We start from the raw sequence: 16,542 nt of genomic DNA, 5'->3' as shown, positions 1-16,542 counted from the left end.
CCTTTGATGTTAACATAATTACTTAAATGACTAATGTACACTTACTCAATGATGAAAAATAAAATATAGCCAATTTTAATTGATACTAAAAGGAAATTGGACCAAAAATATTGAACTTTTCGTAATTCAGCAACTTCCGTACTTTGAATCAAAATTTTATTTAAAAAAATAAAATTTTACTAAATTAATGAAAGTGCATATTGTATTTGGTTCGATTTCCTACTGACATTAACTTAAGAGAAGTCTGAACTTTTTTCTCTGTCACATTCAAGTCAACGAACGGTATTATCCTTGTTGCACTTACGCAGTAAATGGAAACTTTTTCCACGTTTTTCTCTCCAACAAATGAACATTTTTGAAAAATGAAAACGTAGATTGCCAAATTATAGAGTAATGCATTAAGCTACTGAATTTTGGATTTAGAGGTTTTGTTTGAGGAAAAAACGGAGAAAAATTACTATAGATCCTCCTTAATTATTTATTGTAGATGCTAGGGTATTTTATAAGTAAAAGTAGGTTCTAAAATGAATAAATAAATGAAAAAAAAAAGTCAATTCTTAGTTATTTAAAATTCAAAAGCTCCTCATGCGAAATATTTACGGGAATCTTTTCGCACCTGCATACGGAGTTTGGTACAACAAAAGATCAAAACCCAAATAAAACTACAACTATTTCTGTAGCAATTATCCCTGATTAAGAAAAATAATTTGAAATGATTTAAAACAATTTGAACCAACTAATATATAGATATATACTTAGCATGGATTAAATTATTTTTCCTAATCAGGAATTAACTAACGTTCTAAATTAATGAAAAATAAGTATGCGTAACATATTACTTTTAATGAATTATCAAATTGTTATACAAACACTCGCATTTAAAAATTATTAATTAAATATATATTTTTTTGTAATAAGTCATAAAAAAACATTATACAATTATTTATTTTTATGTATATAAAATATATACGTCTGTTAAGAAACTGTACATATTTATTATTAAATTTTAAATTACTCGAATTCACTACTATTACTTTTTTTATTTTTTAATTACATTATATATAATTTTAATAAATCAAAAAAATAAATAAATAAATTGATATTATTTTTTTTATTGCATTAAAAAATTATGGTTTCAATTTTAAAACTCACATAATTTTATCATTATTATATATACAATAGTATATAAATTTATAAATATGTATAATGGTTAATACACTATTTCACTAGCAATTTTTAAGGCAGTAATATTTACTTATTATTGTGAAAATACTAACAATTTTAAAAATTTATAACAAACAATTGTAGTATTAATTATAAATAATTACGATCAATTAACGAAAAAAAAATTAATAACATTCAATTTTATTTATAATAATGATCCTGGTTAGCAGACAATTAACAATTTTTAAGTTTTTTTTTAATAATTTCATTTAAAAAAAATAAAAAAATAAAAATATGCACATGTAGAAAATTGAAAAAACTACAGATGCAATTTTTTGAAATTTTTTTTAAATTCATCTTTTTTAAAAAATCAAAAAATTATTAGATGTCGGCTAATATCAGTGTCATTTATAAAATTATAATGATAATAAATAAAAATAATAATTAATAAAAAAAAAAATGCTTTCTTTTATTTCGTCAAAACATATAGAGTTACTAAATTGTTAACTAATTAATAAGAGATCAATAAAAAACAATAATTTAAATATAAATCAATTATCAAGACCCAAAATTTGTTAATTTCAAAGTTAATTCAATATAAATAATCAAGCTTTAAATTTTTTCCTCATAGAAAACTAATAAATTTTCAAAAAAATTATTAATGCAACTGATATTAATTATCGTGATCAATTTTCACTATTTTATGACAGACTAAATTATTTATTTGTTATTAAAAAAAACAAGTCTCATATTTTTATAAATAAATATAAAAATATATTTTGTTCATCAATAATTAATATTAGTAAATATTGACCAAAAAAATATGAATTTAAATTTAGATCTTGATAAATATGTATTGCAAAAAAAGAAATTAAACTATGTATATATATTTATATGAATTTATTTATCATTTACGATCTTTACTGAGATCTGAAGGCATATCTGAATTGACATCTGTTGATGCTATCGAACAAGGTGGTGATAAAGCCTTTGATGTAACTGGTAATGACAGTCCACGAGTATTCATCGAAACATTTAAAGGATGAAAAGGAATTGTAATGAATGGTTGATTAGATTGCCCACTATTGATATTCGATGTATCTGTAAATTAAATTAAAAAAAAAATTATAATTATAAATTACAGTTGCAAAAATAAATGACAAAAAAATAAAATAACTTAACAATGAAGGCATTGTTTAAAAATTTTTTATAATTTATTATAAATGGTGATGCTGATGGTTATTGTTTTTAAGGTCACAAGAGGTAATTACGCACAAGGTAAATAGAGACACGCCTTTGTCTAAATTAAATCATAAAAGGGATGATTTCTCACGTGAAAATATATAATAGTAGACAGTAGTAATTGCAAAAAATAATAAAGTCAGGTATATATGTATGTATATATGTGTATTGATGTGGTGTGATTGTAATTAAAAGTATATATACATATATAAGACAATAGGGATACACCCAGAGTGGAATTAAAATTAATGAAACATTTAAAATATAAATATGGAACTTCCGGTGACAGTATATTGTACGTACGTGATAACACGTAGAACGGTCATAATGATAACTCACTTCCGTCTGATGAAATTTGAACAGGTTGCCCGTTTTGTCCAATACTTAATAGTACTCCAGAACTCGGTGAATACATAACATTTTGCGGCATTTGATACATTATTCCAGCTGAAAATGATGGCATCCCTCCTGTAAAATAATGTTTCAATAAACAAAAATGCTTTATTGTTATTTAAATATGTTTATTCTGTGAAAGTAGGGCATTAATCTTTAAGAAACAATCATATTTTGCAACAAGTTATTAAATTGTATTAATTGAGCTACGGGTACTAAAATTAACTTATTTTAAACGTGTGTTCAGCTTTATTTTTATGGTACGAAATTTCAAAAATTTTTTATTCAAATTTTTAGAAGAATGCGACGAACAATTTTCGAACGAACCGTTTTTTAAAAATTATACTGAAATTAGCCGACGTCTAATAATTTTAGAATTTTTTTCAAAACGATAAATTGTAAAAAAAAGTATTTAAGAAAATTGCACTTATGGTTTTTTTAATTTTTTGCTTGTGCATTTTTTTTTAATTTTTTTTAACTGATTTATTAAAAAAAAATCGGTCTATAAGTTGACCCTGCGGGCCAGCCCCAAAACTTCCCGCTGTTTTCGAGCTCAAAGAGCTCAAAAACACTATTGTGAATACATTTTCAAGCTCTTCGAGCTCGCAAATACTTTTGTATGCCATTGTTTTGTAAAAAAACATTTTTTAGCATTTCTTTCTCCCACGATATCTCGCGAACGAATTAACCGATTTTGATGGTTGAGGCGGCAATCGACGCGTTTTGTCAAGTTCTGAAGCTGCTCAAATTTTGGATTTGATTTATCGAGTCGTTTTTGTGATATTTCAGGAAAAATAAAAATTTTTTTTTTTTTTAATTCTTTCGACAACGGTTTCTCTTGAACGAATGAACCGATTTTGATGGTTGAGGTGGCATTCGACGCGGCTTATAAAGCTCTAGAGCCCAGTCCATTTTGGAATCAATCTATCGAGCACATTAAAAGTTATCAAAAAAAAACATTTTTCAAAAAACTTTATTTTTGGAATATCTCTGAATGAGCCCTACCGATCAAGCTCAATTTTCTCTCGGCTTCAAGATATTGTCAATCCGCGTCGAATGACACCTCAAAGTTCAAAATCGGTTCATCCGTTCAAAAGATACAGGTATTTACATACGTACGTACGTACGTACATACATACATACATACACTCGGACATCATCGTGAAATTAGTCAGAATAGCTCCCTCGGACCTCAAAACGTCGACATCTGATGGAAATTTGATTTTCGTAAATCGGACCGAAACCAATAACTTCCCGAATTTTTGAAAATTTACAATTTTCTTAGCGGGAAGTTAAAAAAATCAAAAATTGTTAATTGTCTGCAAACTACATACGGAAAAAAATTTTTTGTAACCACAAGGTAAGATAACTTACGGTAACAAATGTCTGCCTTAATATACGGATAATGGGCCATTTTTTAAAACAATACTTTAAATTATTAAATGAAATGTATTATTTATTAAACTATGTTTGGTTGTCTTATGCATCCATCTGAGTTCAACAAAGAAAGTTATGTTTATATAAATGTGCACATATAGGCGAGGAAGAGGAAAAATTAAAAATTCTATATCAAAGACTCTAACGTCATAAAAGTAATTCAGTGGATGTAAAAATCAATTTCAAATTTTTTAAATATTTCTATATCGTTACCAATATTCTAAAGGATCGAAACCCATATTTAGAAAATTTGCCAAAAGGCACTGAAAAATATAATGACTGAGATTGGAGAATTGAGAATAAAAATGCTTAAAAAACATGTTCATCATTAAATGTTACGTATAATAATTGAATACATTCTAGAAATCGCGTCAAAGACCCGTGTAAAAAAAATTCGTTCCAAAAAGATTCAAAAAAAAATCTGCATGTGGAACTTCTAAACATGAGACAGATTAGAACTTCGAATAGAACTTTTTTGGTTCGTTAGTAATTTTTATAAAAAGTTTTATGAGTGAATTTAGAGTCAAAAAAGGACGTTCTTGGAAATTTTTGGGAATTTTATATGGATATTCTAAAAAAGTTCCATAATCACCACTTTTGACCTTTTTCGGAAGCCAAAAAAGACGTTCCAAAAACATTCAAAAATGGTACAAAACTCGTTACTTTACAACCTATTATAAAACTAAAATAAACGTTCCAAAAACATTCCAAACTCACTTCTTTTGCATCTTTTGTAGAACGAAGACGTTCCAGGAATATGCCGAAATAGTTCAAAAATCACTACTTTTGAATTTTTTATAGAACTAAAAAAAACGTCCATAAAAAATTCCAAAAAAGTTCCAAGAACGTCCTTTTTTTGACCCCAAATTCGCTCATAAAAACTTTTTCTTTTTACCATCAAAATTACTAACATTCCAAAAAAGTTCCATTCGAAGTTCTAATTTATCTCATGTTTAGAAGTTCCACATGCGGAACTTTTTTGGAATCTTTTTCGAATGAATTTTTTTTACACGGAGATTTAAACTTAAAAAAAAAATAAAAAAAAATTCGAAAATTTTTGGGTTGCGGTTTTTTAGAATATTAATGACGGTATCAAGCTAAAATTCTGATGGTATAGATTTGTAGTACTAAAACACAGTGTCCTTGTAATTTATTTATCGCATAAAAACTAGATCTAAATATAGGCGTCGACTAAGACGAGTCTCAGTTTAGAATAGAAAGCTTTATTTAATAGGTACGTTGTTTTAATTGTAATTAAGACGTACAGTACTATTTGGTAAGCCTGAAATTTTACAAATATTTAACTTGTCTTGATCTTTTGAGATCAAATTTACTGTAGGTACCCATATGCCTCACTTTAAGGTACCGAAAATCATTTATAATAGGATGTAAGTCTTTTACTTTTTTTACCTTAATCCTTATTAGCGATCTTAATAAAGTCTGGAGTAAGTCAAGCAAAATTCTATATCTATATATATTTTTATTATAGATCTTGCCTCAGATTACTACTAAGGATATATAATATCAGCTGAAAGTCTGAATGCATTGTTGCAAATATTTAATAAACAGAAAAGTTAAAACTTTTTTATAATACTTTTTTTTATTTTTGATCTAATTTATAGGAACCATGGATGCAAAAGAGAAAAAATTGCATTATTTTATGTATTCCCGCAAAGAATAATCTCTAAAGCAATCACAAAAATTGAATAAAAAATTATTTCTGACAATTAAATTAATTGAGGTCTACGAATATTTTGACATTTTATCTTAAATTAGATTTATTATATATGAGTTTATACAATGATTATTTACAAATAGTACTTTTTTTTACAAACAAACATACGTAACAAATTCGTATTAAAAATATCCGGGTTTTTGTGTATTTTATAAATAAGTTCAGAACTACTTGTATATTTTAATAAATTTTTTTTTACGTTTTAAAAAATATTATTACGAGACACTGAATAGTGCTGATAAAGAATATTTGAATATTAATACGCTCATCAATAAAATTATATTACATTACATGAGGAATGTACAAATAAAATGCAAAAGACATTTTGAAAAAAAAAAATCTGAAGAATGGCTGACTCTGCGGGCCAGCACCGAAACTTTCTGCTGTTTTCGAGCTCAGGGAGCACGAAAACGTTATTTTTGATACATGTTCGAGCTCTTTGAGCTCATCAATACCTTTAAATTCATTAGTATTTTCGAGCTCGAAAAGAGTTACGTATCGTAATGATCTCCGAAAATTTAAGAAACTGACAATAATCAAAAATCCTAAAAAGTTTCTATAAGAATATAAAGTAAAAGACCTAATACCCGATCACTCCATGTATTTGTATATCTATATATTTATAAATATACGATCCGGTAGTTCGTGATCGGGTACTACACAGAAAAAAAAAAGAAACTTTTAAAAATTAGTTTTTGAAATTATAACCCGGAACGTGAGTGTTAATGTAAAGAATTTTGACATCCAAATAATAAATTTTATAACACGTATAAATTTTTAACTTCCCGCTAAGAAAATTGCAAATTTTCAAAAAAAGGGAAGTTATTGGTTTCGGTCCGATTTTCCAACATTTTTTTGTCCGACGATATCTTTGGAACGAATCGACCGATTTGAACTTGGTGGCAATCGAAAGGGCTCTCCAAAACTTAGAATTGATTAGATTGTGAGGTAGGTCGGTCATGTAGTTTACGAGTTATACGAAGAATAAAAATTAAAAAATTTTTTTGTTTTTGGTTTTTTGCGTATAACTTATAAACTACTTGCCCGATTCGCCTCAAAATGTAATCAGTTTTAAGTCTTGTTGAGCCCTTTCGATTGCCACCAAGAACGTTCAAATCGGTTAATTCCATCCAAAGATATCGTCGGACAAAAATTATAATTTTTTAGTGAAGGTATGTTTTACCGGCCTAACAAATTTTTGAGCTCGAAGAGCTCCAAAATTTACGAGTAATAATGTTTCCGAGCTCCCTGAGCTCGAGAGGGAAGTTTTGGGGCTGGCCCGCAGGGTCAGGCGGTTTTCGGATTTTTAATGTTTAAGTTACAATTTTTAAAGTTCAAATATTAATTTTTCTTGCACAAACAATAAATTGCAATATTTAGTTTTAAATTATATAAATGAAAGAATTACTATTTAGAATGATAGTATTCACTGATTACTTTATCATTATGTTAATTGTCGTTTCCCAATTTATATAGCTCATTTTTTTCCGTGTAGTCCCTAATCGGGTATTAGGTCTTTTACCTTACCCTTGAATAAATATTCAAAAATCCATAATTAATTTTTTTAAACTTGTAGTCATGTTGATTGTATTACCGCGAATAAAAATAAAAGAACCGGAAAAAAAATAAGATGTATTGTTGATTTAAAAAGTAATGAAAAGATGTATAAAGAAAATATTTGGTATTCATTAGTTTAATACACGAGTAATAATCGAGTAAGAGAGAAAGAGATCGGAAAGAAAAGAGTATAAGCAGTCTTTGGTATTTCGCGTTAATAAAAAGTGGCATCCAATAAAATGAACATGGCATTTCAGACAGTTAAAGATAACCGAACGTGTTCATTGCCTGGTGAACACTCAACTCATCCAGTGAGTATAGTAGCCGCAGTAGTAGCATCGTACCCTGGAGATCCACGTCGTCTCTTCTGTATATTAGCATCGATATTTATGTGTACACCTGCATCAAATGCGGCTTTCGACCGGATCCTACTTCCCAAGTTGGAATCGCGTTGTCGTCTTAGTTTGGTCATCGTGAACCGTACGACTCCTTACATTACTTACTCCCCTACACGGGCAACCCCGTCATCGCTCGCACGTTTTTCGCATTCTAAGTACCCCCGCGATAGTACTACTCTACTCTAACAATTTTAAACTGTCCGACTTTAACACGATATCGAGGTATTTACTTGTTCATATACACATTGTCATATATACCAACATATATTATTCTTCATCACACATCAGTATCTCTTAAACTGAATCTATTTACATTATTATTATTTTTATTTTATCTCTCTTTATTTTTATTTACAACTCATTGCCAATGCACATTGTCAACTGTTTTTCATTATATTGCCGTCACTTAATAAATTATTAACCAACTACAACAATAACAAAAAAAAAACAATTTTTAAATGTATAATTAATAAATAATAAATTCAATAAAATATTTATATATTTTTATTACCTGGATGATTTTTTAATGGTGACTTGGTGTCAGTTGTTTCACCATCGCTTGTGTCACCCTCACTGTCATTGGCACAAATATCCGACCTAGGGGATGCTGTTCCTTCCTGCAATTAAAGAAGAATAAAAAATTTTTTTTACATAAATATTTTAATTAATGTATTTTAAAAAAGGCCTAAATATTTTAATAGTTATCAATTTGTCAATAATTTGGTAATAAAAAATAATAAACATTAAGGAGGTATATATATATGTATAATAAAAAGTAAGAAATTTTAATACACTTGTTTTTATAAACGTATAATTAATAATACGATGACAGATGTACCGATCATTATCGTGTTTGTGTGTCTTGGGTGGTACGGTAGTATATATATCGATATAATAAAATGTAACAATAAAAAAGATGACTTTCGCGAATTGCAATTGACGAATCGGTAAAATGAGTCCCCCCGGATACGTGTGCGTATAACATACGTGCTGCACGCGTAACCTACACTAGCGGGGAGAGAGATGCATCCTTGTTCGCTCCTTATAAGGTCATCCGTGTTCGACCCAATGCATCGGTATAAACTTGGAGCAAATAATTCTCACGAGCTTACGCTCTGCTGATTATACCAACGTTTACCCTCTTCCATCAAATACTACTCGTACAATTGTTTCCGTAACTAATAAACCTTAGGCTATTTACTTTTATTTATTATTTTTAAATTTATCTATTTAATCAAATAAAATGTATCTTCATGTTACCAAATCATTCGGTTGGTAATTTTTATATAATTTATACAGGGTGCTAATTACTATCGTGATTAAAAGATCTTATAATTTTTATGCAAACCCTTATCAAGAAAAATTATTAAATCCATGCTAAGTGTATATCTACATATCAGTCAATTCAAATTGTTTCAAATCATTTCATATTGTTTTGAATTATTTCAAATCATCTTTCTTAATCAGGGAAATTTATTATTTATTAAATACTTATAAATAAATAAATAAAATTATGCAATAATTATGTCTCTAAGGTATTGAAAAAAAATACTTTATAAACAATTAAATAAAAGATTTATTAATAAACTTTATTGGAATATCTTTTAATTTATAGTTTTAGTTTTAAATAAATAATTTATTATTCAAAGCTAAGAAAGAATATGATCATTTTTTAAATTATTAATTCGCTGTAAATGTATAAAAGATTTATAAAAAAGTATATTTCTTAATAATAATAATAAAATTAATACAGCAAACAAGCCCAAGCAGTCTCCAAGCAAGCTTGAATTTTTAGGGGAATCCCTTAGAGAAAAAAAAAAAAAAAAGACAGAACATGCATCAGAATGCTCCGATTCTCAGTAACAAAAAAAAAAGCGTGCTATATTTTGCTGATCAGATGTATATATATATCGTAGCTCATGAATACGTGAGCGAGGGCATTCGATTAAACTGAACATATATAATAGGGAGAAAAAGCACAAGTCTTAAAAACGAGAGCAACGGTACTTGAATCCAACCAATCATAAAGAGACTTTCATGGTGAATTTTATTCGCGGAAACCCGAAAAGCGTCTTCCTGTGGTCCAGCTTCACCGGCAGTAATCCATCAGTAGTTTAAGATGATTATGATGATGATGATGATGATGGTGGTGGTAGCAGTAGTAGTAACAGTAGTAGTTGCGATAAAAAGTAGCATTCCCGACTTACAAGTAACTCCTATATAAGAGTGTTTGGCATCGAGAAACATTGCCTCTATATGGAGTCAAGCCGGCTTTGACAAAGGTGACCGTATAAGGAGGTTGGTTTCTACCTTCCTTACACGTCTCTTTACGCACACAACTAGTGTGCACACCTGGTTGCACCTACCATACGCTTACATTTAACATTAAACTTTATATATTACGTTTGCTTCGTTGCATCCCAAGTATCTCTTGTGAGCTTGTTAACTCGTTAATATCTATTCCAATTAAAAAATATATAGAGAGCTTCTTACATATATATATTTATAGATTTTATCCTGGCTAGCTCAGTCGATAGAACAAAAAAGTCTATGTTTTTTTAAAATTATTATATTTAGTTTTAATTAATTTTATTTATTAATTTACTAAATGTTAAGTAATAAAGATAACAATTAATTCTTATAGTTATTTAGGTTTTTTTTAATGATTTTTCTTTCATCATTAGACAAGTTTGTAACACGTTTGCCACGGCCTCTTTTTTTAAAAAAACTCTCTAACATTTTAGCACGATTGCTATTCGAATAGTTATTTTTTTTTTTTTTACGCTGCTAATTGTTGTAAGCCGCGTAGAAAAATCATTATGGCAGTAAAACCGCGTGTAATGTAATTCCAGGCCAGAGTTTAGCAATCACAAACATCACTTTTATCCGTAAGAGGATTTAGAATTGTACGCAGAGTGTGACGAAATTTAATTTTTGCCCTTTTATCTAGCTTGGAAAAAATTTATTTATAATATGTCTCTTGGGATTATAGAATTTTTATAGACTAACTATTTTAAGAGAGTAATGAAAAATAATAATAATAAAACATAAAACAAAAAAATCGTTATTATAATTGCTCATTACAACATGTAATTATACTAAAGCTAGGATAAACAAGCAATACCTACCTTGATGAATCCACTGGGGAGGATTTCGTTTTTTTTTTATGGATTTATTTTTTAAGGATAGGATGCATTACACTACATTCACTTCCAAACCATCGAAATACAAACATATGCAAAGCAATATCTTAGAAATAATAATAAAGAAAAATAAAAAATGACAAAGTTGTTGTTTTTTCTTTTTTTTTTTTTTTTAAATAAATTGTAAAGCTTTGTAACCAATCTTACGGTTGTATTGTTAAAGAAAATTGTATAATTGTAAATATATATAAATATTATCACAGTATTTTACAGTACATATGTACACATGTGATACAATAACAGGCGTAAAAAAAAAAATTGATTATTTTTTTACCTAACATTTAAATTCTCTTTTATAAAACAAATAAAATTAAACTATTTTATTTAAAATATAATAGTCGCCGATATTTTGTACTTTGTTCGTTGAACGAGGACATACAAGGGCTTATGAGTTAATTTTTTTTTTAACGAATCTAATTATAATAATAGCTTTTTTTTAATTCACCGCGAATTTTGAGTTTGAAATTTAATAATAAAAATAATAATAACAATAATTAAATTATGCATGCATGGACGGATTCAATTGCACAAGTCATTGAACTGAAAAATTTTTAAAACTATAAATAAAAATAAAAAAAATAGCCTATGACAGCTTAAGCTACAGAAAAAAAAAATATATAAAATTAAAAAAACCAACTATACATGCCACAATAGCAAAAAAAAATATACAATGCCAAATTCATGTAAAAAGAAAAATAAATAAAATATATAAAAAAAAAAAAATAATAATAAATAAATAACGATACACAATACTGTGTAGGAACGTTCAAGCGTGCATCACTCGTTATACCCTAGTCGAACTCGCACCCATTAAACAAACGGTTTTTTTAATGTCATTACTTGGCTTTGCCTCAAAGAAATACGTATAATATTCAATTAATTAATTATTTAAATTAAATTAAATTATAAAAAAATTAAGTAGAAAAAAAAATGATAAATCTACTGAATTATCGTACATCTATTGTATAGAATCGAATCCTCGATATAACTTTGGATTCCCCAAAAAAATCTCCGTATATACATATAAGTACGTTAATAAATATTTTTTAAATAATTTTAAAAAATAATAATCCAAGTGATAATAAAATATTGTAGTAAAAAATAAAATTCAAAACAAAGTACAGTGAAAAAAAAAAAAAAATGTAATGTGTTAAACTACTTTGACTCAAAATTAATTTAAAATAAATATTTTAAGTTATTAAAAATTTATCGATGTAATTAAATTATTTCTTCATAAATTTTGAATTTAAATAAATATCAGCCATATGGTAGTTCACATCACAAACAAATATTTTTTTTTTTTTTCAGCGTACAACTGTACAGTTGAATCACACGCGTTTTGTCAATCTATCCAAATGTCATTAGCTCATTTAAATTATTAAAATCAGATCAATTAATAGATCATATTTTTCGTTAACTTTCTCTAAAGTCTAGATGGAATTAAAATGACAATACTCATTACGTTGTATTGTCATACTGTCTTTGGAGTTGACGCGTAAATACTAAAAACATTACAAGAAAAAAATTAATAATCTCAAATTTAAATACAGCTTTGAATATAAATCATCACGAATTAATAAAAAAAAATATGATGGTAAAGTTAGCGGACATTTGACAATTTTTTAAGTTTTTAAATAATAAATTAAAATGTTTATAAAATAAAAACAAAAAAATGCATGTTTAGGCAGTTCAAAATTCAGTACATGCATTTTTTTAAATTTTATTATTTTAATTATTCAATTTTTTTCTTATGTAATTAAAAAATTGTCGTATGTCTGCTACATTTACGGTCATAAAAAAATATGATCCTGAAGTCTGCAGACTATTCAAAATTTTTGAATTTTTTTTTCAACTGATTCATTACAAAAAATAAAAAATCTAAAATATGCACATGTAGAAAATTTTGAAATCTATAAGTGCAATTTTTTAAAATTTTTGAATTTTATAATTTATTGTTTTTAAAAAAATCCAAAAATGATTAGACGTCGACTAATTTCAGTATCATAAAAAAATCATAGATCAATAATTCCATGATAACTAATACATCACTAATGACAATTTTTATTAAAGCCTCTCAAGTAAATCAGCCATTGATTTTAAAAAGTATCAATTCATCACCAATCACTTTAATTAGCACCTTCACGTTATATAATTTATCTTTCGTTCCTATTAATTAATGAATTAATCAATCGATAAATTAAAAAAACAGACTCGTTTAAAACGTGTGTGAATTATTTAAAAATAAAAACTACCGTTGTGGGTGCGAGTGGGACATATGGGGATGATAAGTTGCGTGCGGAGGTGGCAACGGCGACGGACACGATTGTTGATAAGGTCCACCGGCTAAAAGTGGTCCGGGACTCGAGCACGGTACCAGATGGGAACTCGGCGAGCCAGCGTGTGCATGCGCTATCAGATGTGCATGCTGTGAATGCTGGGCATGGGAGGGTGGCCCGTGTTGTGAACCCGGTCCACCAGCTCCCGGATAACCGGCATGTAAAGCACCACCGTGAGGCGAGCCGTACACCAGTTGTCTTACTTTCTGCTCATCATCAGCGATGTTGTACGTCAATTCAGTCTCCTCAAATCCCGTTGCTGACATTCGTTGATCTCCTGATGAACCCGATGGCGGTGGATCCGGACTATTAAGACACGTTTGAATTAATGCCTTTCCCGCCTCACTCGTTATCATCGGCTGGAGTTTGCGCGTCGCAAATGTGTACACGTGACCGGTTTCACTGGCCACCAACAACATCACTTGTGTACCTGTCAAAGTTGACAGCTCGTAGGCCTAAAAAAAAACGTCATCATTTATTAATATCATCTCCAATAACTTTTTATTTTTTAAATTTTTAAATTCCATTTAGTTTGCACTTAAAAAAAAAATAGAACAAAATAATAATGATAATCATAAATAAGACACAAACCTTCTTCATAATTCCAGTTTTTCGTTTAGAAAATGTCGTGTACCTCCTCAATTTATTGTCAATATACTCCATTTTAATTTTAACCCGTCCTTTGGTCTTTTTACCATTTGAAGGTGGAGATTTTTTGGGTGCACCCAAATTAGTATAAGTATCATCAAGATTGTCAGGAACACAATCACCAGGACCACCCATTCCCATACCCTGATTTTGTGACAAACTTTGACGTCCATTTCCATCATCATAACAAACATCTGATGAGGAACGTTTCATCCCTCGTTGTTGCATATTAACATTTGTATTACCACCAGTATTAGCACCACCACCAGCACCTCCACCGCCAGCCCCAGCACCACCTCCAGCATTCATCATGGTGGCGCCACTGCGTAACTGTGAGGCTGCGGCCAGCTGAGACGTAGATGGACGTCCATACATCTCGGCGCCAGTGTCGCTACCCATCATACCCATGTTATATCCAAGTGTCGTGTAACGACTGTCCCTCGCGCCACTGGAGTTGTCCATCACGGACTCGCGCACATCTAATCTATAAAACTAGCCCCTTCGTGGCTACTTTAACACTATATTTAATATTATAAACTATTTTTATTTCAAATTTATTTATTTAAATTAATTTTTTAAATTATCGAAACTTTTTTTTTTATTACTATTTATTTTAAAAATAAACAATTTTAATTTAAATTAAATTAACAATTATTTATACGCGTTTTAATATCACCGGTATTATTGCCACGTGACGTACCACCAATGGCAATTACCGAGACAACGACGCGCACCATACGAGCGCTCCCCGCCAACTGAACGACAATTTAGTATCGTAACTTGACCTACGTATGAACGTGGTGCCTCCGCGTGTCCAAGCACACGCTTTTCCCCCACCACTTGAACTCGCGACATTAAAAAGTAGTTCCCACTAATTATTATACATATATTTATATATTAAACCTGGTGAAATTAATTGCCAAATTAATTAACCTCGTTCTCAATTACCCGATACCCGAAAAAAAATGATGAGATGTTTGATAATTAGTAGGTATTTAATATTATAAATATTGCGCGGAGGACTACAGTTGGCGGTGAGAGGGCGTCCCCGGCTGCCATATTTAGAAGTAGACGTTACCATATTAGGAAAAGTTTTCCAAATATGGTGAACAGAGGTGGTCCTTCCTTTTCGAATAGTCGAACGGCGCGCAGCGGCAAAACACCAATCCAACTGTCAGTTAGCTTTCTGCACGCCTTTACCCCCCCAATATTTAACACTATTTTACTATAAACAAATTTTTACATTACACCTTAACTATTTTTTAATATAAATATTACTATTCTTAATTATTATCAATAATTAACTCATTTTATTTTATTTGTCTGCAGGAAATTTTATCCAGAATTAATTTTTTTTTGGATACCAACTTTTTTTTAATTTATAAGATATTTTAATGTAATAAATAATAAGCTGTGGATTTGGAAAACTAAAAAAAAAGTAAGAAGTTAAATTTTGTGTCATTTGACACAAACTAAAATAGACAGATATTTATCCAACATATACTGATAAAAATAGCGTTATTACTTTGAGCTGCGTTGAGAGAATGATGTTATAATAACCAACGATATTGTATAGCACTGGGTGCAAGATATATTAATAATAGAACACTTCAGAAAGAAAAAAAAACGTATTTATAAACAACTAAAGTAAATACGTTTATAGATTTTATTTTAAAATTACGATACAGGAGTTAGCCGATGTCTAATAATTTTTGGATTTTTTTAAAAGCAATGAATTATTTTAAAAAATTAATTTAAAAAATTGCACCTATAGCTTTTTTAATTTTCTGCATGTGCATATTTTTATTTTCTTTTTTTTTTGTAATTGATTTGGTGAAAAATTAAAAAAATTGCACCTATAGCTTTTTTAAATATGAGTGTGAATGTAGCAGACATCAGACAAATTTAAAATTATTAACAAATAAAGTAAATAATTAACTAAATTAAATAAAAAAAAAATGCGCATTTAAAAAATTTTGAAATTAATAAGTGCATTTTTTATAAATATTATTTTATTAATTATTTACTCTATTTATTTATAATTTTAAATTTCTCTGACGTCTGCTTCATTTTTTTAATTAATTTGTCGAAAAATAATTTAAAAAATTGCACCTATAGTTTTTTTAATTTTCTACATGTGCATTTTTTTTATTTTTATTATTTTTTTGCAATTAATTTGTCCAAAAAAAACAGAACTCAAAAATTGTTACCTGTCTTCTAACCATGATCATTTTAAAATGTATCAAAAAGTATCAAAAAAACTAAAGTATAACCGTTCATAAATAATTATCTATAAACATCCATAGATGTAAATGTAATTTATTTCAATTGTTTAGGTAAATAAATAAAATATAAATATAAATAAATATTGCAACATAATTATTTCTAATGATATTCAGCTTTCTCGTAAACTGAATAGCGTTATGCTC

The 16,542-nt window shown here is 28.4% G+C and overlaps 1 protein-coding gene across 2 annotated transcripts; it reads right to left on the bottom strand.

The window, feature by feature from the left end:
* Positions 1-1,802: 1,802 nt before the first annotated feature.
* LOC130667767 (serum response factor homolog) lies at positions 1,803-14,891 on the bottom strand. Of its 2 annotated transcripts, none has more exons than XM_057469602.1 (5): positions 14,057-14,891; positions 13,669-13,920; positions 8,438-8,543; positions 2,746-2,874; positions 1,803-2,265 (listed from the first exon to the last, which is right to left on the bottom strand). In XM_057469602.1, the coding sequence occupies exons 1-5, from the start codon at positions 14,573-14,575 to the stop codon at positions 2,072-2,074; spliced, it is 1,200 nt and encodes a 399-aa protein (XP_057325585.1). In that variant the 5' UTR covers positions 14,576-14,891; the 3' UTR covers positions 1,803-2,071. The 2 variants fall into 2 exon arrangements, with proteins under 2 accessions (XP_057325585.1, XP_057325586.1); XM_057469603.1 differs by having other exon boundaries at positions 2,124-2,265; positions 2,710-2,874.
* Positions 14,892-16,542: the final 1,651 nt, after the last annotated feature.

This window comes from Microplitis mediator, chromosome 5 (genome assembly GCF_029852145.1).
Source record: "Microplitis mediator isolate UGA2020A chromosome 5, iyMicMedi2.1, whole genome shotgun sequence".
Lineage (NCBI taxonomy): Eukaryota > Metazoa > Arthropoda > Insecta > Hymenoptera > Braconidae > Microplitis > Microplitis mediator.
The sequence above is the reverse complement of the archived record's forward strand: the minus strand, read 5'-3'. Positions and strand labels throughout refer to the sequence as shown.